Below are 25619 nucleotides of genomic sequence, written 5' to 3' on the forward strand. Positions count from 1 at the left end.
CTTTATTAGTGCCACCTTGTTTTGTACGATTCCCCGCAAATGAAGGAAAACAACTTTCTGCTTGTATATGTTGATAATATAATTTTGGTTACTGAGAACAAACAAGATTGTACAAAAACAAGATTGGGTGCTGGTCTGGCCAGGACATAGGCATCCTGACTGTGACATAGGTGACCTGTGTGCTTGCTTGCTTGATTAACAGCTGTTGGGAACTTCAGGGTCCCTGCTCTCCCTTCTTATGGTCTTTGTACTGGACCTGGAGACTCCAATAGAGAGCATTCCATGTCAAGAAGGAGGGCAAGTGGGCACTCTATCAAATGACAGGGCAGGAGCTACACAGAGCAGGGCCTTTTCACTGGTGGTGCCCATTGTATGCCTTGCTCTTCCCAGACCTGCTCTCTTTTGGCCTGTATTTTAGAGCTTTATGATTTAGGAAGACTTTGGAAGAACTGGTTGATAAGTCTTATCAGTCGCTGACGTATGAGCGGATTTTGTTTGCTGCTATTCTGGGCTTCTGGTGCACCAGGGTTTACACCAGCATAATAGAATTGGCCAGGATGCCAGAAGGGATACAATTTACGAGTTTTCTCCATTATCTGCACAGCAGGGGGTGTTCAGTCTACAATGCAAAGGCTGAGCTAAAGCATTCCCTGCTGGTTACCTGCTTTCAGCAATAGGGGTCGCTGTTTGGTAGTACCTAATTAGTTAGCTGTCAGATTCTAGAGCTCCCTATTGGTGGCTCTTAGATAATCCACAAAATACAGAGTCCATTCATAACACACAGTGTTCATTCATAAAACAATAACATAAATCTCCATTGCTACATATTGGGTGTATATTTTAGCGATTGAATGTACAAGTTTATGGCCGTGCTGTAGTGTAGTGCTTATGCGACTGTGAATAAAAGGTGGCTGGGCTCATTGTCTCGGGGTTTGGGGGAAGAGGTGACAAAACTGATTTCCAATAAGTGCCACGCCTTTATTTCCATAACGAGTCCTTGAGTCTGTACTCTGAATGGTGACACCAGGGACTTAGAAGGTGCAGGTCTTGTCAGTCCAACCCCTGCACAGTCTCATCAGTGCTGACCTTAAGGTAATTGGAGCAATTGGGCCAAATTAGGCCCCACGGGCCGCTCCTAAGGGGGCTCCTGCACCAGGGCAATCTAGATGGATTTTATTTAGATCTATAAGATATAAAGTTTTGCAGACTTTGGCTGTGAACTGGTGCCCTACCCCAAAAAAATATGCAAGTTGCGCCCCACTGTTTCAAACTGAGCGTCACTGGCTAGCCCTGAGTCTAATAGTTGCTGGGCATGAGTTGCCCTACCCTTGCATGAAGTCTTGGGTTTACAATTTTAGGAGGGGGAGACTGCAGCACTGGGGAGCGGGCAGGCTGGTGAGGCCCCCTAGACTTAGAGGCCCGAGCTGCCCTGCCCTAGCATGAAGTCTTGGGTTTGCAATTTTAGGAGAGGGGAGACTGCCCGCTGGGGAGGCCCCCTAGATTTAGCAGCCCTCGGCTTCAGCCTACTTAGCTTATACAGTACATAACTCCGGCACTGATCATCATGTTCACCGTTTAAAAGGTTGCCAGTCATGCCTGCTTTTACCTCCCCTTCCCTAACTCTCTGGTCTTTGGGTGCTCCAGAGAAGCCCCCAGGGGATGCACGACCTTCCTGCCTGGACCTTCCTTGTCACCTGGAGGCTTTGGTAAGCCGCTGCCACCGCGACCCCTCCTTCCTCGCCCGAGGGAGCGGGCCAGCCCCTGCCCACAAGCGGGCCTCCGAGGGGGCGGGGCCCGACGACGCCTCGCCTAGCCGGGAAGGGGGCGGGGGGCGCTTGGCCAGCCGCGCGGCTACGAATGGGGCGGGCTAGGCGCGCGCTGCCCGATGGCAGCTGCCTGGGGGCGCCGATGGCCTCATCCTTAAAGCCGATGGCCCCCGCGAAGGGGACGCACTCGACGGCGGGACCCTCCTCCAGCAGGCTGCGGCCAAGCGCACGCAGCTCGGCAGCACTACTCCTCAGGGACTTACGACGAGCGAGGCCGGAGCTGGGCAGCCCCGAAGGCTGGCGCGGAGGCGAGGCGAGGACAGCCGACGGCTCTTTCCGGGCGCACGGACGCCGCGCGCTGTAAGTGGTCGCTGCGCCGGCTTCTCCCCGGGGCGCAAGGCAACGGAGACAGCCGATAGCGGGGCGGGACGGGGCGGGGTGCCGGGACAAGGCTGGGTGTGCCCGACGGATTGCATTGCGCGCCCCTTGCCTTGCTGCCGCCGCGTGTGGTGATGCCTATTCTGCCAGCTGCTGTTGGGAAGGTGAGGGCGCATCTTGTCCTTTGTTTGGTCCCGGCCTTCCCGTCGAGCCTGTGGTGGAGGGCGGCCGGTCTTTCTTCTGCTCAGCCTCCCCCTGCCGCAGCCGGTGGGCCGGGCGTGATTTTCTGCAGTCGTGGAAAGTTCCCCACTCCACGGTTCCCCGGCAGCGCACTGGCTCTGGTTGCCGTCGAGGCTACGCGAAGTGCTCCTAGGCACTGACGGACGGGGCTCGGGGCTCGGGAACCCGAGGGTGAGTTGATCCGGTGGCTAGGGCACAGTCGAGGCGCCTGGGCAGGAGAGCCGAGGCGATCACTCCGACTCAGATAAAATCTGCTTTCTGAACTGCAACCCAGACGCCGGGTTAGTTTCCGCGCAGAGTCGAAAAGCAGTGCTTGGAGACGCGCGAAATTATGAGCCGGGGTTTCTTTTGGAAGGTAACGGATTGCTAAAAACAAGCTTGCGGGTGTGCGAGAAAGAGAGGGGGAAGAGAGAGGAAGCGAAATGGCGCGGGGAAAGTCCGTCGGCTTTTGGACAGATAGACAAATGATATTTATGTAAGGACCGTTCTTCTGTTTACAACTGGAGGGATCTTGCAGGTTCCCAGAAGAGGAGATATTCAGTCTCCCCCTTGGGAACCCTTGTTTAATTTTTATCCGCTTTTTGCTGGCAAATACGGCTACTTATCAGCAGGATTTTTAATTTTGGTTAAAATCTGTCCTCAGTGAACGAAAATAAAAATTGGATTTTGCCTAGGAAGGAGACCCTTCAGAGAAGAATGATTATTAAATCGACAAACCGCTGCAAAAAGCAAAGCCGGCAAACGAAAAACAAAACAAAACCCAAATGCATGTTAATGTCACCTTATTAATTCAGTTACTTTATTAATAGTTATTGATTAATAGTTTTGGGACTATTTTCTCTACTCAAGTTTCTATTTATAATTTAACATTACTTACAGAAGACAATATTTTTCAAAGACCAAATCAAAAATAATTTAACAGTAAAATTGTTCAAAAAACATATTGCATCCTTTCTTCGGAATGAAAACCAAGGCGATTAAGAAGATGTAAATGCATCTAAATAAACCACAATATCAATACGTTTGTCCGTTAATTTAAAATAATCGCAATTATAATTCAACACGATAGAATGCAGTAATTTGCACATTCGTGACACCAAAGTACCTTTTCAGTTTTTGCCTGTTTTCTTACTCGGAATGCAACGGTATGCAAAGTTTGATGTCCATAGTAAAACCATAATTAAAAATATGCCCATAATAACCGTTCCCCCCCCCCCCGAATATTGTGCAGAAATTACTGTGTGGTTTTAGTTTATCAGGGCTTAATTGGCATTTGATCACCAGCGCGGGGACATTGTGCTCTTTACAAATGACTCCCCCCATCCCATATGATCAAAAACCAGCAGGCATTGCTAAGTAGGTGCCACAAGCAAACTGTGACTCGGGTAAGAAAAACTCAGCATCTAATCTGGGCTGAAAACGCCAAATACTCGGCGGACTATTCGCGCACAAGCTGGACTCTCCCCACGTCGCCACCCATCTCCCCACGCTGTGCGGAAAGGGGGCAGGGGGGCAAGGGGAGGCCGGCCCCTGCTGCCTAATCGTTTTTCCGCAATTCCTTGCTCGTTTCTGTTGCGCAGACTTTTGCATATAAAACACCGTAAGAAAGCACCGTAGCATTCAGAAGGATGAAAGCCGTCGCCTGCTCTCTCTCTTAGTTGCCATCAGGGCGCAACCACAGAACCGCGTGTGCGCAGTGGCGGCGGTGCTTGGACGCCTTCTGGCTGCCCAACTCAGGACAAACCAGGGAGCAGCCCCGCTGCCTCGCTTCGGATCAGGGGGTGGGGGTGCGGGGAGCCGTTTGGGCCGCAATCGGTTCTCCCAAGAGTGGATCTGGGTAAAGAAAGAAATGAGTCAGTTACGCACGTTGCACTCCGCGCAAGTTCAGCGAGAGCGGCGGAACGGTGGCAGGAACAAGAGGCGGACCCTTCGAAGTACCACCCCGACCCCCACCCACCGACCCACCCCCGCTCTCATTCGTTGCAGCGCGTTAGATTGGATGACACCCCCCCCCCCACCGGGGATCCCTTCTAAACTCTCCAATTTCATGGTTCCCCGCGCGCCACCGAGTTGATCTGGCGCGATTCGTGGCTAACGCTTTGCAACACTTTCTCCCCGGCGGAGGGAGCTGGAGGAGCACCTCGTGGTCCCGATCCACAGTTCGGTGGTGGCTCCTCCCCACCAGTTCCCCCTGGTTTTGCGGGAACAGCGCGGCCGAGAAAAGGGGCAGCTGGCTTTCAGCTGGCTTGCAGCTGCCGACCGCCCCGACGTGGCCGCTTTCGGCTTGGCAAGAGAGAGCCCGCCTCGTGGGCGATTGGCGAGGCGGCGCCTACGCATCCTGATCCGTTCCCCAAAGCGAGCGGAGCAAGAGACGCTCCTTCCCAGCCCCCTCTCGGAGCGGTGGTGGGGCGCCCCCTCGAGCCTTGACGGCAGGCGACCCGTTGGTCCCTTGCTCGCCGGGAGCTCAGCGCTGCGGGTTCCAAGGGTGCTGAGTGAGTGTCTCAACTGGGGCCGGTTTGGCTTTCAAAGGCGCATGAGATGGCCCCTATGGGTTTGGACAGTGGTTCTCAATTTGCTGTAATATTTTTGTTTTTGTTTTTAATTGACAGGTGAAATAGCTCAGTTGGTAGAGTAAAGGTAAAGGGACCCCTGACCATTAGGTCCAGTTGTGACCGACTCCGGGGTTGCGACGCTCATCTCGCTTTATTGGCCGAGGGAGCCAGCGTACAGCTTCCGGGTCATGTGGCCAGCATGACTAAGCCGCTTCTGGCGAACCAGAGCAGCGCACGGAAATGCCGCTTACCTTCCCGCTGGAGCAGTACCTATTTATCTACTTGCACTTTGACGTGCTTTCAAACTGCTAGGTTGGCAGGAGCTGGGACCGAGCAACGGGAACTCACCCCGTCGCAGGGATTCAAACCACCGACCTTCTGATTGGCAAGCCCTAGGCTCAGTGGTTTAACCCACAGCACCACCCGCATTCCAGTGCGTAGAGTATGAGGCTCTTAATCTCAGGGCCACGGGTTTGAGCCCCACTTTGGAGACAAAATATTCTTGCATTGCAGGTTGTTTGGACAATATGACCCTCTTGGTCCCTTCCAACTCAACCATTCTATGATTCTATGAGAAGAAATGTATTGGGAAATAAAATCACAAGTAGGATTGCGCACATTTTTAAAAGACATCTGTGCATATTCTGCAAGTAAAATAATTGCTTTGGGCTGTGCTATACTATACTACACTGAAATGTTTACGTGTTTCTTTGATTGCCCTTGAATCTTCCTGCCACACATCTTTTTCTGCCACATCCTTTGAGAACGCCTGGCTTGAACAGCAAATCGCGACCCATCCCATATTTTGTGTGTGGATTTTGACTAACGTGCAAGCAGCTTTGCTAAGTGGGAAGGTGGTGTAAAGTTCAGTGGGCTTGTTTTGGGGGTGGGGAATGATGGGAGGTCATTTCACTAAGACTTTACCGGAAATGGGAACCAAATCTCTGTTCCTCCCCTTTTTGCATCCATGACGGGAAGATGGGATTCCTGCCACTGACGGGGCTGTGAGTTGGCAGCCCTGAGACGTTCCTGGATTGCTGTGTCTGCTAAAACACCAGGGTTGCCTTGAATTCTCTCTGGTATGAAAACTTGAGGCCACCCTGGGTATTTTCAGGCCTAGTGGGGCAGGGGTGTGATTCTCCTTTCTCCAAGAAGTAAACAAGGTGACAACGATGCATTCAAGTTTTGCTGCTGTTTGAGACAGACCAGCGTAGAGGATGTCAGAAGATGTGGGAAAATAATCAGGCTAGAAACTTCTTTCTTTTCCTTTGTCTGGGTTCCCATCTCATGCTAGCAGTCTCAATGGTAACACTTCTTTGCTTGCGTTGCTGATTCTAAACAAAGAATGTGTTTCTGCTGACTCAAGCTCTTTTTGTTTTGCAAAACCAGTCAGAAGACAGGACCAGGGAGTTTGACGCAGCTTACTGCCCAGCCAGGCAACTTGCATAGGTTTTCAGCCATGCTACATGACGCGGGTGGTGCTGTGGGTTAAACCACAGCCTAGGATTTGCCGATCAGAAGGTTGGCGGTTCGAATCCCCGCAACGGGGTGAGCTCCCGTTGCTCGGTCCCTGCTCCTGCCAACCTAGCAGTTCGAAAGCACGTCAAAGTGCAAGTAGATAAATAGGTACCGCTCTGGCGGGAAGGTAAACTGCGTTTCCATGTGCTGCTCTGGTTCGCCAGAAGCGGCTTAGTCATGCTGGCCACATGACCCGGAAGCTGTACTTTGGCTCCCTCGGCCAGTAAAGCAAGATGAACGCTGAAACCCCGGAGTCGGTCACGACTGGACCTAATGGTCAGGGGTCCCTTTACCTTTAGCTTAAACTAAAGCACGTTTTCTTGGATTTGGTGAAAATCCAAGTGACGTCAGCAAGTATTTCAGCTTCAAATATGATTCTGATTGTTTCTACTTTTTGTTAAGTATTTTTATTTATTTACTTGATTTGGGTGGGGGGATGCAGCCCCCAAAACTTCTCTGTCCAGTCCTTGGGACTTTCCCCAGGCGGTGCCCCTCCTTGGGTCAAAGACCCTCTCCACAAGGCACATCCCTCCTCTCCACCCTCTTGAAATGTTTCTGCCTCATGTGAACTGATGGGGACGCACATTATAACCTTACATGACCCTGTGTAAAGTGTGGCTTCCTGCGGGATACCTGGAACACAAGTGTTTTGGCACTAAGGAGCCTGCTGGCAGGAGATTAAGAGGACATGTTGTTGTTGTTTTGCCGGGAGAGTGGGAGATTTGGGAGAGGGAAGATCATGTGAAACCACAGAGAGAGACAGAGACAGAGTAAAAAGCAACATGCAGATAAGACAGTGGAGCAGGGAACTGCTGCCTCCTGCACTAAAACATCATTCTGCAGCCAGGGAATGACAGGATGAAGCCTACATCTACTTCCTAGTCCAAGACTGTAGCAGCGGGAACAGAGACTGCTCTACGAGACCCTAATTACTCAGTGGTACATAGCTGATTCTTTGAACTCTATCCTCTCCTGTTTTTGTTGCTGTAGTTATTTAGAGACCCACCTTAATTTGTTTCTGAACCATTTATTTTGCTTCTTCCCTTCTTGTTAAGTCAATGTTTGTAAGTGGAGAAATGTTAACTGGGTGAAGTCCAACGTTAGTTAGGCTCACTAAAGGTAAAGGAACCCCTGACCGTTAGGTCCAGTCACGGACGACTCTGGGGTTGTGGCGCTCATCTTGCTTTACTGACGTACAGCTTCCGGGTCATGTGGCACTTCTGGCAAACCAGAGCAGCACACAGAAACACGGTTTACCTTCCCACTGGAGTGGTACCTATTTATATACTTGCACTTTGACATGCTTTCGAACTGCTAGGTTGGCAGGAGCAGGGACCGAGCAATGGGAGCTCACCCTGTCGCGGGGATTCGAACCGCCGACCTTCTGATCGGCAAGCCCTAGGGTCTCTGGTTTAGACCACAGCGCCACCCGCGTCCAGTTAGACTTACTAGGCTGAAAACTCTTATCAACCACTTCCTTTTAAAAAATCCATTTATTCGAAAATTGAAAATGAGGGAAAGCAGAGGAAAAAATGGGAGAAAGTAATGTCCAAATCTTTGTACATTAAACAAGAATCTGAAACAAAAAGAACCATACAAAGGTATAAAAAGAGCAAGCGTAATATAAAAATGTGATATTGTTTAAAAAAATTAAGACCAATGATGCCAATAACCCTAACGATGTTAAAAACTTTATAATGTGTGTAGGATTGCAGCCATAATGACTATTTCTTAGCAATTCTTAAAAATTGCTTCAATAAATCCCACTGTAGCTTTTGAGAGTGCTTCAAAAGTTGCCATAATAGCAATCTACCAGATTTTCACGCCATCCAAGCTGACATAATGTTTGATACCACCCCACAATATTTAAGAAGCAGCATTCTAGTCCCAACCAATTTTTTAAAAAATCTAATTTCAAAATATGTATTATAGTTGTGTCTTTGGAATAGGCTCTGCAAGAATTTGAAAAAAACGTTTATCAAAAAGTGCTGCACGCGATCATATGCTGCCAAATATGTATAGAATGTCCATAAATTCATATGTGTAAAAATTAGCAATCTTGTGTAAAGGTAAAGGTACCCCTGCCCGTACGGGCCAGTCTTGACAGACTCTGGGGTTGTGCGCCCATCTCACTCAAGAGGCCAGGGGCCAGCGCTGTCCGGAGACACTTCCGGGTCACGTGGCCAGCGTGACATCGCTGCTCTGGCGAGCCAGAGCCACACACGGAAACGCCGTTTACCTTCCCGCTGGTAAGCGGTCCCTATTTATCTACTTGCACCCGGAGGTGCTTTCGAACTGCTAGGTTGGCAGGTGCTGGGACCGAGCAGCGGGAGCGCACCCCGCCGCAGGGATTTGAACCGCCGACCTTTCGATCGGCAAGCCCTAGGCGCTGAGGCTTTAACCCACAGCGCCACCTGTATCTTGTGTACACTGTACAAAAACTGTATGTTCACTGAATGCAACAGATGAACAGCCCTGGTGTCTCTTCCAAACTATTCCTAAGGAGATAAAATAAAGTAGTGTACAGTGGTACCTCAGGTTACATACGCTTCAGGTTACAGACTCCACTAACCCAGAAATAGCACCTCGGGTTAAGAACTTTGCTTCAGGATGAGAACAGAAATCGTGCTCCAGCAGCACGGCAGCAGCAGGAGTCCCCATTAGCTAAAGTGGTGCTTCAGGTTAAGAACAGTTTCAGGTTAAGAACGGACCTCTGGAACAAATTAAGTACTTAACCAGAGGTACCACTGTACGTCGTCCTGAACAGGGACAGGTGGGATAAATAATATACACTGAAATGCACAAGTGACATTATCAATCTCTCCTCTGAATGTTCAGTATTTAATCTCTTAGACCTTTTAGAGTAAAGGATGTTTAACAGTGGTGATAAATCAGCCATCCTTAGCTCCTTAGCTGGACTTGAGCTCTTCCTTTGAATGGTGGGCAAGAATGAAAATTGGCAGTTATGTGAAGTCTTGCCATTGCTTAAAAAAATTCTAAACTCACGTTTCCAAAGCTTCCAAGGTAATACAGTACAAGTAGAATCAGGACAAATTTAAACAATTGTAATAAATGCAACGAACTCAGCAGCAGCTGCAGCACAGGGTCACAGCCCCCATCCCTGGAGAAGAACGTGATCTCAAAAGCTGTAAGACCAGAGAAACTCCACACCTCACCATCGGAGCAATTGTGGTTGAGTACCCCCTTCTCTTCACCTAAAATGGTTTTAGTAGCTCTTGCAGCAGCCCGTCGGAGAGGTTCCTGAAGGACGAGTCAGCAAATTCCCCCTAGCCTACAGAACAGATGAACTATCACAACAACAGCACACAGTGTTTCGTTTTTCTTTTGTCGTCCCTGTTTCATAGACGGGAAGTTCAGCTCGCTGTCTGGAGCAGGTAGCCCTTTACCTAAAAGGCAAGGCCTCTCCAGCTTGTCATTTTCCCAAATGTTGTTTCTTTCCTCCACTGCTAAGAAATCTGCCTTAACAGTACCTTGCATAGGAAATGAAGTGAATCTGACTTTAAATAATTTTTAAAAACAACTTTCCCGGCTTCTCTTCTTTTATCTCTGAATATTGCACCAGGGAAACCAACTCATCGTCCATTAATATGCATGGGAATGTTGCAGCCCACATAAAGCAAACAGGATTTCTGTTGTTGTTGTTGCTTTAATAATTACCTATATCCGCAAGCAAGCACTCACTTTAGTCCTTCGAAAATGAGATTCCTTGTCACACTTAGGAGAAAGTAGGAGCAGAATGAGAATCAGTGACCCAAATTTTCATGCGTTTTTCCAGCTCCAGGAGTATAATTTGTTATGGGTGTAGCATCTGATATAACAGGCCTGTCCAACAGGTCGATCTTGAGATCTACCGGTCGATTACGGGATGTCCCTGGTCAATGTTGGTCGATCATGGGCCCCTGACGCCCCCCCTTTCCCCAAAAAAGCTCAACAACTCTGGTCAAGCCAATGAGTAGATCACTGCCTGTTTTTTATAGTGGGAGTAGATCATAGCCTCTTGGAAGTTGGACAGCCCTGGGCTATAACATTTGCAGGATGATCCCCCTAGGGGAAAGTGTTAATATAATCCTAATGGGACATTTTCTTTATTTGGTTGTTGCCATTCTAAGGCTGTGTATACCTTAATCTGTTGTGCCCCCGCCTCTGGTTTTAAATCTAAGTACACGCAACGTTAGGGACACGGGTGGCTCTGTGGGTTAAACCACAGAGCCTAGGGCTTGCTGATCAGAAGGTCGGCGGTTCGAATCCCCACGATGGGGTGAGCTCCTGTTGCTCGGTCCCTGCTCCTGCCAACCTAGCAGTTCGAAAGCACGTCAAAGTGCAAGTAGATAAATAGGTACCGCTCCGGCAGGAAGGTAAACAGCGTTTCCGTGCGCTGCTCTGGTTCGCCAGAAGCGGCTTAGTCATGCTGGCCACATGACCCGGAAGCTATATGCCGGCTCCCTTGGCCAGTAAAGCAAGATGAGCACCACAACCCCAGAGTCGGCCACGACTGGACCTAATAGTAAGGGGCCCCTTTACCTTTACCTGCAACGTTACCTCATAGTGTCTTGAGAAATACTGTTGTTTGATATATTTTCCCTCAAACCAGCTCCAATCTGAAAGGAAAACTGGAGCCATATTTCCTCCGCAGTTAAGCTGTGTAATAATAATAATAATAATAATAATAATAATAATAATAATAATATATTTATACCCCGCCCATCTGGCTGGGCTTCCCCAGCCACTCTCGGTTGCTTCCAACAAAATATTAAAATACAGTAATGCATCAAACATTATAATCTTCCCTAAGCAGGGCTGCCTTCAGATGTACCTTTGAGATAGCTGTTCTGCTTGCGTGGATGACAGCGTCTGCACAAATGACAGTTTCATGAAAATGAGTTGGGGGGACATTGCAGGAAAGCAGGCAATGCGCATCAGGTGAAGGCATCCTCGCCCCTCTCCGATGTGCACAGCAGAGTGAAAATGTGACTTAAAATGCAACCGGGGGGGGGGGGTGACCTCTCTGTGTTTTAAGCCACTAATGTATACCTGAAGGAGCGTCTCCACCCCCATCATTCAGCCTGGACACTAAGGTCCAGTGCCGAGGGCCTTCTGGTGGTTCCCTCACTGCGAGAAATGAAGTTATAGGGAACCAGGCAGAGGGCCTTCTCAGTAGTTGCGCCCGCCCTGTGGAACACCCTCCCACCAAATGTCAAAGAAACAATATCTGATGTTTAGAAGACATCTGGAGGCAACCCTGTTTAGGGAAGTTTTTAATGACTGATGTTTTAATGTATTTTTAATCTTTTGTTTGAAGCCGCCTAGAGTGGTTGGGGAAACACCAGCCAGATGGGCAGGGTATAAATAATAACTTCTTCTTCTTCTTCTTCTTCTTCTTCTTCTTCTTCTTCTTCTTCTTCTTCTTCTTCTTCTTCTTCTTCGTTTTTGGCCTAAGCTCACGCATTGCAGGTCTGCCCCAGAGCCCACCCAGACAGATCGGGCTTTTTTTGCAGGTGAATTCTGCAGCATGTCAGTGACACAATAAATTGCAGGGAGGGGACAAAAATAGTGAGCAAACACGTCTTATCAAACTCCACCCACTAGTGCGGACAGGAAACATCAATACAGATAAAAAGTGCCACTCTCCTGAGATGCAAGAAACACACCCTTTGGGGCTGCTGAAATGAAGGCAAAGTAGGGTGAGGAGTGTTTTTTTTTGGGTGGGACCGATTGTGGAGGCAGCTCTAATAATGACAACATGTATTCAGGGACAGCCGGTTCCCGATTTCTGAATGGGAGGGGAGGAGGGAGGCAGCCCCTGTTAACTGTTGAGAAAAATGCATTTGGCATTTGTGGAGCTACCTTCTAGGACTTAGATCTCGTATCATATCAGATCCCCTAGGCTGAGTTCTGGTGAGCTTGTGTATCATAACAACAAAGGGCCCCTCCGGAGGACCTTTTTATTGTACACATAGGATGATTTGTGCTGATGATGGTCTCAGAGAGGTCATACTTGGTCCTCCTTCCAATCCTGTTTCAGCATGTAGAAGATTTAAAGCAGGAGCTTCATTTCCAACCTGTGCATATCTCATAACTTCCTGCTGAAATGCGGTAACCTTTTATGCTGCAAATCTTTGTTCCGCTTCTGTTGCACTATAGCCTCAGATCCCTGATTCCTGTTGTAAATTGCAGGAAAGAAGCTATGTGCGTAGACATGTGTTTCATGTGTATTTGAAACAGCTTTTATCGCCTAGTTGGAATGAGTGCATGCGCACACTTTTAGCTCTTGTTTTCTAGTTGTTGTGAATGCGAGTCTGAATTGTGTTAAGGCCTTGGACTCTGCCCCTAGGACTACACACTCATTTACAAGAGTGAAATGTTGAAGGGTATACAAAATACCGTATTTTTCGCTCCATAGGGCGCACCGGACCATAGGGCGCACCTAGTTTTTAGGGGGGGGGAAATAAAGAAAAAAAAATCCCCTCCAGCCCCAAAGAGCAAAGAAGCCAAGACAGCCAGTGGGATCCATCCCGCTGGCTGTCTTGGCTTCCTCTTTAGCCACGCACAACCTCTCCAGCCGGGAGAAGCTGTGTGCGGCTTTGGCAGAAGCCAAGACAGTGAACGGGATGGATCCCGCTCGCTGTCTTGGCTTCATTTTTAGCCGCGGGGCTGGGGCGGGGGAAGCCCAAGCTTCCCCCGACCCCAGCCCCCAGAACGGGTCCGGGAGCGGTGACGAGGTTGCGCGCAACCTCGCCTTCGCTTCCAGAGCTTGCTGTTATCCGCTCCCCGGGCTTTGGGCTGCAGGCTGCTATCCGCAAGCCTTTGGAGCCCGGCGGGAACTCCCACTGGGCTCCGAAGGCTTGCGGATAGCTTCCTGAAGCCTGGAGAGCGAGAGGGGTCGGTGCGCACCAACCCCTCTCGCTCTCCAGGCATCAGCGAAAGCCTGCATTCGCTCCATAGGACGCACACACATTTCCCCTTCATTTTTTGAGGGGAAAAAGTGCGTCCTATAGAGCGAAAAATACGATACATCTTTTTTTGCCAACCTATACAGCACCCCCTATCTTTAGACTATAGTGTGTGTGATATTTGATAAGCGTTCTCTACCTGATAAGCTAGCAGGGAAGCCTGTGTTCTTTGACAAATGTTCCAAGCTTGCTACAAGGATCTGTCTTTCAATAAGGTACTGTAAATCCATAAATTACTTTTATAATACAGCACATTATTTTGCTGTTTAATTTGCCCACGAACCTTAGGATGTGGTATCAAAGGTTTCCCCATTACTGCAGTTGTGTGGATCTCTTTGGCTTTGCAGTGGCATCAGAACACCAGAGAAAATGATTGTCTAGAAAGCTTCCAGACATCACCTCTTAACTTAACGTGGAAGTTTGTTTTAGTCCTTTGTCACTCCCTGCCATAGTTAGATCATTCTAGGTTGTATGTGTGACACAGTTGTGCAGGAAACAGCAACCTGAAAGCAATGCAGAGCTGGTGAAGAACGAAAACAACATGTGATATGTGGAGAGACATTTTACCCTGATGGCTGCAGCTTCTCAGAGCATAGTCTCACCCCAGATTAGCGCAGGGCAGCAGCTAAGCCAAGGCTTGCATTAACCATGATTCCAGGTTTGATAAAAGGCTAAGGAGGCTAAATCACAGACCTGGGTTTGGATGACATGTTGAGCCAAACTTTGGCCAGGGAGGAATAAAGCAGCTACCATCTCCTTGGGATCCAGCAGCAGTGCTGGATTTAAGGCGGTGCCGGCAGTTCCCCCGCACAGGGCGCTGAGCCAAGGAGTGTGTGCAAAACAACAACAACAAATATTTAACCACTGAGCCTCTTGGGCTTGCCGATCAGAAGGTCAGAGGTTTGAATCCGCACAATGGGGTGAACTCCCATTGCTCTTTCCCAGCTCCTGCCAGTCTAGCAGTTCGAAAGCACGCCAGTGCAAGTAGGTAAATAGGTACCGCTGCGGCGGGAAGGTAAATGTGCTTCTGTGCACTCTGGCTTCTGTCACGGTATTCTGTTGCACCATAAGCAGTTTAGTCATGCTGGCCACATGACCCGGAAAATTGTCTGTGGACAAACGCCGGCTCCCTCGGCCTGAACGTGGAGATGAGCGGCACACCCCATTGTCAAGTTTGACTGGACTTAACCGTCCAGGGGTCCTTTACCTTAACTGGTACCTACCGAGAAGGTGCATAAAAAGAGCAACTGGGATTGGAAAAAGAATTATTGCTATCATAAGAAATGGGAGCGGGACGCGGGTGGCGCTGTGGGTAAAACCTCAGCGAGGCCTATCATATGGTCGGCGGTTTGAATCCCTGCAGCGGGGTGAGCTCCCGTCGTTCGGTCCCAGCTGTGGTGTAGTGGTTAAGAGCGGTAGTCTCGTAATCTGGGGAACCGGGTTCGCGTCTCCGCTCCTCCACATGCAGCTGCTGGGTAACCTTGGGCCAGTCACACTTCTTTGAAGTCTCTCAGCCCCACTCACCTCACAGAGTGTTTGTTGTGCGGGAAGAAGGGAAAGGAGAATGTTAGCTGCTTTGAGACTCCCTAGGGTAGTGATAAAGCGGGATATCAAATCCAAACTCTTCTTCTTCTTCTTCTCCTGCCCACCTAGCAGTTCGAAAGCACCCTTAAGTGCAAGCAGATAAATAGATACCGCTTTATAGCGGGAAGGTAAACGGCGTTTCCGTGTGCTGCGCTGCTGCAGGCTTGCCAGAGCAGCTTCTTCATGCTGGCCACGTGACCCGGAAGTTTCTTCGGACAGCGCTGGCCCCCGGCCTCTTAAGCGAGATGGGCGCGCAACCCCAGAGTCGGTCACGACTGGGCCGTACGGGCAGGGGTACCTTTACCTAAGAAATGGGAGGTAGAAATTTTGTCCTCTCTTGGGGCACCATATTAACAACGTTTGCCCCTGCCAATACATTTGCACCCCAATGTCCCTATTTTCCAGGGACAGGCCTGGATTTACAGAAGCCGTCCTGGTTTCTGATTTGATCCCGGAATGTCCCGATGTTCCTACAGTGGTACGTCGGGTTACATACGCTTCAGGTTACAGAATCCGCTAACCCAAAAATAGTGCTTCAGGTTAAGAACTTTGCTTCAGGATAAGAACAGAAATCGTGCTCCGGTGACGCGGCAGCAGCAGGAGGCCCCATTAGCTAAAGTGGTGCTTCAGGTTAAGAACACTTTCAGGTTAATTACGGACCTCCGGAACGAATTAAGTACTTAACCCGAGGTACCACTGTATTTTCACGGCTTGACTTAATGTGACATGCCAACGTGGCTTTTGAATTCAGGTGAGCTCTGGATTTGTAAGCCTCCCAGAGAATATGATTGAAAGGTGGTATAAAATATTTAAAGTAACTGAACAAGCAGTAATTTGGCTTGCGAAGAAGTTTGAAGTGTAATCTATTTTGGGGGGCAGCGGCAGAATTTGGCTAGAAATCCATACCAGCCTATGTCCACTTGATCCCACTGGACTACACTGCAAGACTAGTGACGCAGGTGGCGCTGTGGTCTAAACCACAGAGCCTAGGGCTTGCCGATCAGAAGGTCGGTGGTTCGAATCCCCGTGACGGGGTGAGCTCCCGTTGCTCAGTCCCTGCTCCTGCCAACCTAGCAGATCGAAAGTATGTCAAAGTGCAAGTAGATAAATAGGTACCACTCCGACGGGAAGGTAAACGGCGTTTCCGTGCGCTGCTCTGGTTCACCAGAAGCGGCTTAGTCATGCTGGCCACATGACCCGGAAGCTGTACACCAGCTCCCTCAGCCAGTAAAGTGAGATGAGCACCGCAACCCCAGAGTTGTCCGCTACTGGACCTAATGGTCAGGGGTCCCTTTACCTTTACATTGCAAGACTATCGTAAGCTGTTCTTTTCAGCACAGTTTCTCAGTCTTCAAAAAGAGTACAACAGCAGTAGAGCACATTGCAGTGATGCTGCAAGCAACTCCCTTGACCTCAGCCTAACTCTCTGAAGTTTTCAGAGTGAGGTTTATTCTCACAAGCCACTTTCAGCCCCAGCTGCACTGACCCTCAAATTTCAGGTCCACAGACATCATTTGCATTGGGAGGATTATTTTAAAGTGTTGGCAAACCTTAAGCTAACGTTTTACATAAGAGAAATATGTCAGAAAGTAAATTTGTCTGGGAGTGGGCATTCTGTCGCCCTGTCTCTGGTAAATTAAAACCTTGGGTTTCTCATTTGATTTCCACAGGCAGGGAGAACCATTTAAACATTCAGCATGAAACAGCATATGTAGACAATGAGATGGTTCTCTCTAACTTTCTACTCTCTGTAGTTTTCATGGTCTATAAAAGGAAGGAAGGAAGGAACTGCAACTCTTTTGCAAGCCATTTACCCCTTAACTTACAGAACTTTTAAAAATCTGTCATAGTGTATTTATTTTATATTAAATTGTAAATGTATAGCTACTTTCCATCTAAAAGGTGCTCAGAGGTTTACAACAGAAAATTTAAAATATATATAGTTGTTAGAAAGCTGACTGTGAATAAGTTGTGCGAATGATCCCTTTCTTACAACGAAAGGTCCTTTGGCCTTAGTTGCTGGTCTTACTTGCTGGTCACAAAAGATGGAGGCAACAAACAGGAGAGAGTGCTGTCTAAGGCTACACTGGGACTGGGCTTTAAATAACTGGTGCAGTGGTACCTTGGGTTAAAAACTTAACTCGTTCTTAACCTGAAACTGTTCTTAACCTGAGGTCCCACTTTAGCTAATGGGGCCTCCCACTGCTGCCGTGCTGCCACCGCGCGATTTCTGTTCTCACCTGAAGCAAAGTTCTTAACCCGAGGAACTATTTCTGGGTTAGCGGAGTCTGTAACCTGAAGTGTATGTAACCTGAGGTACCACTGTACCTTGAACTGGTAGCTGGTTCAAATAAACGTGATGGAAACAGAGGACTGGATAATGCAGAAACCTGCACTCAGCTACTTCTGAGTAGCAGGCTAATCGTGGCTGTTTATCTTCCGGTGATTAATGGTTTCCCATGGTTCCCGTTTCAATTCCATTAAGATCACAAGTGTAGGAAAATTGCCCTGATTCTTTATGCTCCCGCCCCGCCCCCCCCGCCCCAATTCTTATATACAAGAAATTCATGACCTTTCCTTGAACTTGGATTGCTTTTCCCCCTTTGTGCGTTTCTGGGCTATACGTTCGAAATCAGAAATCATCTGCATCTTCTGCCCTGGTCCCCGGAACATGATTGGACAGAGAAGTACATATTTATGCTGATGACACCACACATGGCCCAAATGACAAACCATCTCTCCTGCTTGCTCAGGGTGTGTGTTTAAAGCAGTAATGAGGACTAGATAGAGCCATTTGTGGTGCTTCAGAGCGACAGAGTGGAAGTCTGCACAGTACTCTGAATAAAAGGTAAAGGGACCCCTGACCATTAGGTCCAGTCGTAGCTGACTCTGGGGTTGCGGCGCTCATTTTGCTTTATTGGCCGAGGGAGCCGGCGTACAGCTTCCGGATCATGTGGCCAGCATGAATAAGCCGCTTCTGGCGGACCAGAGCAGCGCATGGAAACGCCGTTTACCTTCCCACTGGAATGGTACCTATTTATCTACTTGGACTTTGACGTGCTTTTGAACTGCTAGGTTGGCAGGAGCAGGGACCGAGCAACGGGAGCTCACCCTGTTGCGGGGATTCGAACCGCCGACTTTCTGATCGGCAAGTCCTAGGCTCTGTGGTTTAACCCACAGCGCCACCCGCGTCCCTCTGAATAGCTACCCTTAAATGCTAGGAGTGGCTTTGTCCAGCTCTGGCTGGTTCGCCAGCTACTAGGGGCAGAGGAAGGGGGTGCGGTGCGTGTGACTGAGGGGGGGTGACAAAATGCTGGGTGGCACTCACCGTGGGGCCTGCAGCGCACCTGAGCCCAGCGTCTCTTCTGGGAGAGATGCAGTGGCTTGGGCACGCGCAGGCTCTGTGCTGCCCAAATGGTCTGCCCGCTGCCTCCCACCCAGCTGTAGTGCAGCTGAGTGGGAGGAGGGCAAAACAACAACAAACCTATGGTTAAGGGAAACATACTCAATAATCACACAAGATGCAACCAGCTGTACTTTTGAATAAATAAGGTATAATATTCATTGTATCAAATTGTAGATTTCAACGGAAGTCTCATAAAGTTCAACGAAAAAAGACCCAGTGGATCAGTTCATTCTCTAGTCAGTTCATGCATAAGGTCCATACATGTATAAGTATCTATTCCACCTGTCTGTTCATAGGGTCCAATAATCCACATTAAGGGTTGTTACAGTTCCACAGAATCCTTTCATAGAGTCTAAGACAAGGATTTCCGGAATATTAGCCTTGTTTCGTCATCCTAGGCTTCATCAGTAGAACAGGCTCTAGGTAACGCAAATAATTACAACATTGTAATCTCACACATTTTTACAGCAAAATTAATATAAAAAAACATAAACAATTGTACATACCATATGTAATTTTACAGGATAGTGGGTCTTATAGCATGGTAGTGGTTGCAGTACCTTATTTATTCAAAAGTACAGCCGGTTACGTCTTGAGCGGGAGGAGGCAGGCAGACCCTAGAGGCCCCGTGGTGTGCCCTGCCCCTATGGGTGGGCTCGCCCTGCCTCTGTGGGCGGCTCACCCTGCCCCTGAATGCAGTGGCGTAGCGTGGGTTGTCAGCACCCGGGGCAAGGCAAGTAATTTGCACCCCCTAACCCGTGGATTTGCGCCCCCTAACCCGTGGATTTGCACCCCCTAACCCTAACCCCCAGATGTTGCGCCCGGTGCGGCCGCCCCCCTGCACCCCCATGCTACGCCACTGCCTGAATGTGCCGCCCCAGGCGCCCAAGTGGCTTCCTCCGCCGCTGCCAACTACAGCCTCTTTTGGACATAGATGACTTGGCCACTGTTCCCTGTGCTCTGGCAACTTCCAGACTGGATGACTGCAATGCTCTCTGTGTGGGGTTGCCCTTGAAGACAACTCAGAACACATCAATGGGCCCAAAATGCAGCATCCAGATTCCAGTTCCGATCTCACACACCCTTCTGTTTTAAAACAGCTGCCCTGGTTGCTGGTTCCTTTCGAGGCCCAGTTCAAGCTGTTTGTGTCGGGGTTTGAAGCCCCAAATGACTCAGGCTCCAAATTGACCCACATCCTTTCGCACATACGTAGGGTCAATGCTTTCTCCGGGAACTGAGAACTGGGGAATGGGGCTGAACTGCCATTGGCAAAAGTCAACTCTGACAGCATGAGGAACCATGGGGAAAAGAAGAAGGGGAATTTTGGAGATGTTATGACCAGTTGTTGTTTTTTTAACCTCCCTCCGTAAGCCAGGCAGAAGCTTCCGGGGCTTTCAGAAGGAGGCTTTGATTTTGGGGGTGGGGGTTGTTTTTTTTTTCTGTTGTGGTTTGGCCTATCTCTGTTGTTGAGCTAAAAATGTCCTGTGTCAAGTCTCTTCTTGTGCTTTGGGTAGTTCTGGTCTTCGGCTGATACGTTTGCATGTTGATTCACATCATCAAGTGGAAGATGGCTTCCTTCAGAACATCTACTTCTATTCAGTGATGAGGGAGAAGAGTGAAATGTAGTTCTTGTGCTTGGAAATAGCCAGAGATGAATTCCTACTTAGTTCACACCAGCAAACAGCACCAAAAAAATATTTTTTTCGGAACAATGACAAGCAGAGAAGCTGATTTGGGGCCAGGACGTAGAACAACGAAGAAATTCCCTGCCTGTTACTGCTCACTCAGCGACAAATATTTGAGGCTGTGTTCTGAAACATGCCCTTTTGAGTTTGTGTCCCAGTTCAGTCAATGGAAACATACAGGGCCAGGGCTGCAAAAATAGATGTGATGTGTACCTTCTTGTACAGAAGCAAAATAGTTTTGCTTCAGGCAGAATAAAACCTGTTTCTGGGGTGCCTACAGATCTCTTTTTTTTATGCTGCTTACCTTTCTGCAAGTTGGCTAAACTAGTCACCTCTTGCCGGAGGGGTGACTGTCTCGCTTCAGGTCTTTAGCAGGTGAAAAGGAGGAATTTGAATCAGGTCCTTGCAGCATCAGTCCCTGGAAGAGAGGAAATTTTGCTCGGGCGGCCGATGCAGTTGTATGCAAATAGCTGTGGGATGTGGGTGTGGAATTATCATCTACAAACACTGGGAAGAAATTCCATCTGCTGCTTCCTTGAGAAGGGGGCCTTAATAAATTCTGTGACTGCAAAGTTACACACATCTTAATCAAGTCTTAATCCGAAGAATTAATGTGCTGTGCGTTTCTGCATAATTCCAGGAATCACGCAAAAAAGCTATGACAATAGCCAGAGCCGCAGATGGACTCGCCTCCTTGCACAAAATGCTGCATGAAAAAGGTATATTGAGGCAAACGTGGCTCCCGCCTTCACAGCATTTCACGTACAGGTGCACCATCGCAAAGTGCCAGGGCGGCTCGTGCGCTTTCATGTGCGTGGCGTGCGCACACGCGCTTGTCTATGCATGCGTGTGCACAAGTGGCAAACCACTGTGCTTGCCTTCACGTCTACTGCAGAGGGGGAAAACCCTCCAGAGGTTTTTTCTCTTAAAAACGCTGACTTTTTTTATCTTAGAAAAGGAGTCGGTGGGGGATGGGGGGGACGGGACACAAATATTTCTAACTGCATATATGTTGTTACCTGTAATAACAGTGCAGGATGAAAATGGAGGGAAATGTGAGGTAAGGAAGGAAGAAGATGCCCACCAATTTACAAGCAGACATTGTCTCCCAGCTTTGACACAGCCTGCATTGAGGAAATAGGTATAAACTTTGCACCAGAGGCCAAAGGTCAGCTTGTCTTTAGCTTCTGAAAGTCACCAGATCACAAACATTTGGCATGAACCTACCAGTCCACAAAAATAACCGTTTATTTGTTAGCTTTGAAAGGTAGCTGCACTCCCAGAATTAAATCCCACTGTGCACAATGGAACCTGTTTTGGAGTAAAGACACCAATTCTTCACAGTGTTAGCCTGTGGCTGCAACAAGCACACTTATTGGACGTTAACCCCACTTAACTGAACTTATTCCCACCAAGTAAACTGACCTCCTAATCGTATATGCTACTCAGACATCACTTGGGCCTCTTTTTCAGCTCTTCTCCAGTTCCTATTCCAGGCCGATGGAGTTCAACTTGCTCACTGACTCAGAGGCCCACAGTCCCAACCTCTCCCTCTCAGAGTCGGGGACACCACAACATGAGCACAGCTGCAAGGGGCAAGAGCACAGCGGTAAGTACGAAATTGGCTTTGCTCTTAACAGCAAGCGGTGCTTCTCATTTCATAGCCTCCAGCTCTGGCCTGATTAGAAAGGGAGATGCTCTATTTGTTTCTTAGACATGAGCGTATCATAACTGGTAGGGCACAGCTGCAGAACCTCATCCCTGAAGGCCAAAATCCAGACCTCTAGCTGGCCCTCAGGGATTGCCCAGGCTGTGCCCTCTCCCCAATCCACCACCTAGAAAGGTAAAGGGAACCCTGACCATTAGGTCCAGTCGTGACCGACTCTGGGGTTGTGGCGCTCATCTCGCTTTACTGGCCGAGGGAGCTGGTGTACAGCTTCCGGGTCATGTGGCCAGCATGACTAAGCCGCTTCGGGCGAAGCACAGCAGCGCACAGAAACACCGTTTACCTTCCCGCTGGAGCAGTACCTATTTATCTACTTGCGCTGGCGTGCTTTCGCACTGCTAGGTTGGCAGGAGCAGGGACCGAGCAACGGGAGCTCACCCCGTTGCAGGGATTCAAACCGCCGACCTTCTGATCGACAAGTCCTAGGCTCTGTGGTTTAACCCACAGCGCCACCCTCGACCCATCCACCCCCTAGGCTACAATAAATCAAAGACATTTGACTTTGCAGATAAGTGAATATTTTACTCACAAAGTTTCCAGAAGTTGCAGCAAATAAGTCTCCAACTACTGGCAGTAAAACAGAGATGAAAAAGGTTCCAAATGGCTTAAAAAGAAAAGTATTTTGTTTCTTTACGAAAAAGATCATGCAATCTTTGGGTTAGTAAAGATGCAGGCTTCGAAATCTCATTTTTTGAGAGATTTGGTTCACACGCAGGGAGCCATGATCACATGACTTCTTGCTTGTTCCAGGAAGCAGGAAGAGAAAAGACTCGGAACCTGCTAAGCTCCGCCCCCACTGGCAACCTGACCACATGACTTCTTCCTTGTTCCAGGAAGCAGGAAGAGAATCGGAGCCTGCTAAGCTCCGCCCCCACTGGCAACCTGAGCTCAGGTTAACTCTTTATTGCACGCAGTTGTGAGTCAGTAATATATTACAACAAATCGGTGCTCTTGCCTTTGCTTTCACAGACACAGAAAAGTCACAGCAGAACCAGACCGATGACTCCAATCCTGAGGATGGCTCCTTGAAAAAGAAGCAGCGGAGGCAGAGAACTCACTTCACAAGCCAACAACTCCAGGAGCTGGAAGCCACTTTCCAGAGGAACCGCTATCCGGACATGAGCACCCGGGAGGAAATTGCTGTCTGGACCAACTTGACTGAAGCCAGAGTCCGGGTAGGCCTCATTCACACCCGCTCTGCTTTCTCTTAATGTGGTCAGAATTTGAGGATTTGATAGCGAACCACATAGCAGACCCAGCAGAATGGGAGAGGCCTCTGCATGTGGCTTTTAACCTTTTGTGTGAGCTATTATACAGCGCAAGTACTTTCTGAGGAACAGATTGCTCTCAAAATCGTGCATTTTAAAAAGTGAGGCACTCCTCTCACAATCCCTCCTAATAGTGAACCCAGGCGGCGAGTGCCACCAATGTAGGACCACTAAGATACAAGGGGTAGATACTCACATGCTTGAGGAAAGCCTGAGGTTTGCAGAAGTACATTTCCCCCCTCAAACATGAACAAGCTGAAAGGACGGGGGACACACAGGGAGGAGGAACACCAACAAAAGCCCATTGTGGACTGAGCATGCTCAGTAGACGTGGAATGAAGAGTAACAGAAGGGGAAAGAAAGTTGGAACACTGGGTGATGGGGGATAATGGTTGGCTGGGATCCTGTACTCATTTTAGAAGTGAGGGTGCCTGCCACATTTTGTCGCAAGTTCCACCTGTTCTATTGCTGAGGTCCCGTTGTAACTGCAGCTCCCATTATCCTTTGCAATGTTCACTGAGGCCTATGGGAGTTGTAGTTCCACCCTGCCTGGTGTCTACCCGGACACTGAGGTCCAGCACCGAGGGCCTTCTGGCGGTTCCCTCACTGTGAAAAGCCAAGTTACAGGGAACCAGGCAGAGGGCCTTCTTGGTAGTGGCACCCGCCCTGTGGAATGCCCTCCCATCAGATATCAAAGAGAACAACAACTACCAGACTTTTAGAAGACACTTGAAGGCAGCCCTGTTTAGGGAAGCTTTTAATGTTTGATGTATTACAGTATTTTAATATTTTTTTGGAAGCCGCCCAGAGTGGCTGGGGAAGCCCAACCAGATGGGCGGGGTATAAATATATTATTATTATTATTATATTCTCACCAAGCTAACACACAGAGAATGCTAACTTAAGGAAACACTCCCTTTCTCTCACAGGTGTGGTTTAAGAACCGCAGGGCCAAGTGGAGGAAGAGAGAAAGGAATCAACAGGCCGAACTCTGCAAGAACAGCTTTGGAGCCCAGTTCAATGGACTGATGCAGCCTTACGATGACATGTACAGCGGCTATTCGTACAACAGCTGGGCCACCAAAGGCCTTGCGACCAGTACCCTGTCGGCAAAGAGCTTCCCCTTCTTCAACTCGATGAACGTCAGCCCTCTCTCGTCGCAGCCCATGTTCTCCACGCCCAGCTCCATCGGCTCCATGCCCATGCCTTCATCCATGGTAGCTCCCTCCACAGTGACTGGCATGCCAGGCCCCAGCCTCAACAACCTCAACAGCCCCGGCCTTAACTCGGCCGTTTCATCCAGTACGTGCCCATACGCTTCCCCAGCCAGCCCATACATGTATCGGGACACGTGCAACTCCAGCCTGGCTAGCCTGAGGTTGAAGGCCAAACAGCACGCCAACTTCACCTATCCGACAGTTCAGACAGCAGCCTCCAGCCTCAGCCCTTGCCAGTACACTGTGGAGAGGCCAGTATGAAGGCCTAGGACCCTTCAACACCCACCCAACCCCGTTAATCAGGAACTTGGCCATTAGCCCGACAGCCACACCCAGACCGACCAAATTCCAGGAAGATGTGCTTCGTGACGACCATGCTGTTATAAACTTTCCAACTTCTCTCTTTTGTTTTTGGCGAAAGTAAACACAACCGCTCATCGAAAGCCCTTTTGGGAAAGAGGACTTTTCTGCCAGGCTCTGAGGTCATTGTCAATCCGGCGCTGTAATGCGATAGCTCTGGGCTTGCTCCTGCTCCCGTCTGAGAATGGGCAACCCGTTCGTGCAACAATACGGAGAGAGGGAGACCCAGGAAAGGGGGGGGGAGACACAACGGTGCAGCTGCTGATTCCACTCACCAACGTATGTCTGTGCGCCGCGGCGATTTGCATGCCTGCCGACACGAAACCCTTCGAGGTCTAAACGCTGTGCTGGAAAGACGACAGATGAGGATTAGACTTCTTTCACGAATGTTTGCACAATGTCCTGTCGCTTCTTCTTCTTTTCCTTTGCAGATTTCGGCCTTTTGTGGTTGAGAATCGGCAAAGGAAGATGTGGTCTCATGGAAAGGTTCAGAGTTCGTGAAGGCAGGGGCGAGAGAGGGATTATGAGCCGTGGGGAGGGTTTGGGACCCAGCTGAATGGAGAGATCCACTCGGGCACGTTGATAAGATCCTGACCCCCCCCCCCCCCCGATTTACACTGGTTTCTAAGACTACAGCAGAAGCTGCTAGCAGGTCGCCAAAAGGGATACAGAACTTTGACTTTAGCAAAAAAACAACAGCGACAACCGAGAGCTGCATAGTCCCTCCTGTGCCTACCTGTGGAAGTCGGGGAAGGGAAGAGTGAAAAGATACAGAGAAATATGAGCAAATAAAACATTCCCTGTTGGATTTCATTTTCGACCAGGCGGGAGTTAAATATCAGTATATCCACCTACAGAACCCCATTGCTTTCCTTTTACAGTCAATGGCTCTTTCGTGCTCTCATCAATAAATTCCATTACAAAATAAATCGGAAGAAATCCTCGCAA

At 49.0% G+C, this 25619-nt stretch overlaps 1 protein-coding gene and 1 long non-coding RNA gene across 3 annotated transcripts; one reads left to right on the forward strand and one right to left on the reverse strand.

Annotated features, from left to right (window-relative positions):
* Positions 1–1857: 1857 nt before the first annotated feature.
* PITX3 (paired like homeodomain 3) lies at positions 1858–25619 on the forward strand (the record flags this gene model as incomplete). 2 transcript variants are annotated; one of them, XM_083738495.1, is made up of 4 exons in its annotated part: positions 1858–2126; positions 21597–21709; positions 22796–23001; positions 24024–25619. In XM_083738495.1, 4 exons carry the CDS (start codon positions 1858–1860, stop codon positions 24570–24572), a joined length of 1137 nt encoding a protein of 378 aa, XP_083594621.1. In that variant the 3' UTR covers positions 24573–25619. The 2 variants fall into 2 exon arrangements, with proteins under 2 accessions (XP_083594621.1, XP_083594622.1); XM_083738496.1 differs by lacking the exon at positions 1858–2126 and adding an exon at positions 2220–2308 and having other exon boundaries at positions 21574–21709.
* LOC310844400 lies at positions 19852–22561 on the reverse strand. The gene is made up of 4 exons (XR_014564084.1): positions 22356–22561; positions 21526–21686; positions 20405–20518; positions 19852–20007 (listed from the first exon to the last, which is right to left on the reverse strand). It is a non-coding gene; the product is annotated as an uncharacterized lncRNA (long non-coding RNA).

The sequence above is a fragment of the Podarcis gaigeae genome, assembly GCF_964106915.1.
Source record: "Podarcis gaigeae genome assembly, chromosome: 5".
Taxonomy (NCBI): Eukaryota; Metazoa; Chordata; class Lepidosauria; order Squamata; family Lacertidae; genus Podarcis; species Podarcis gaigeae.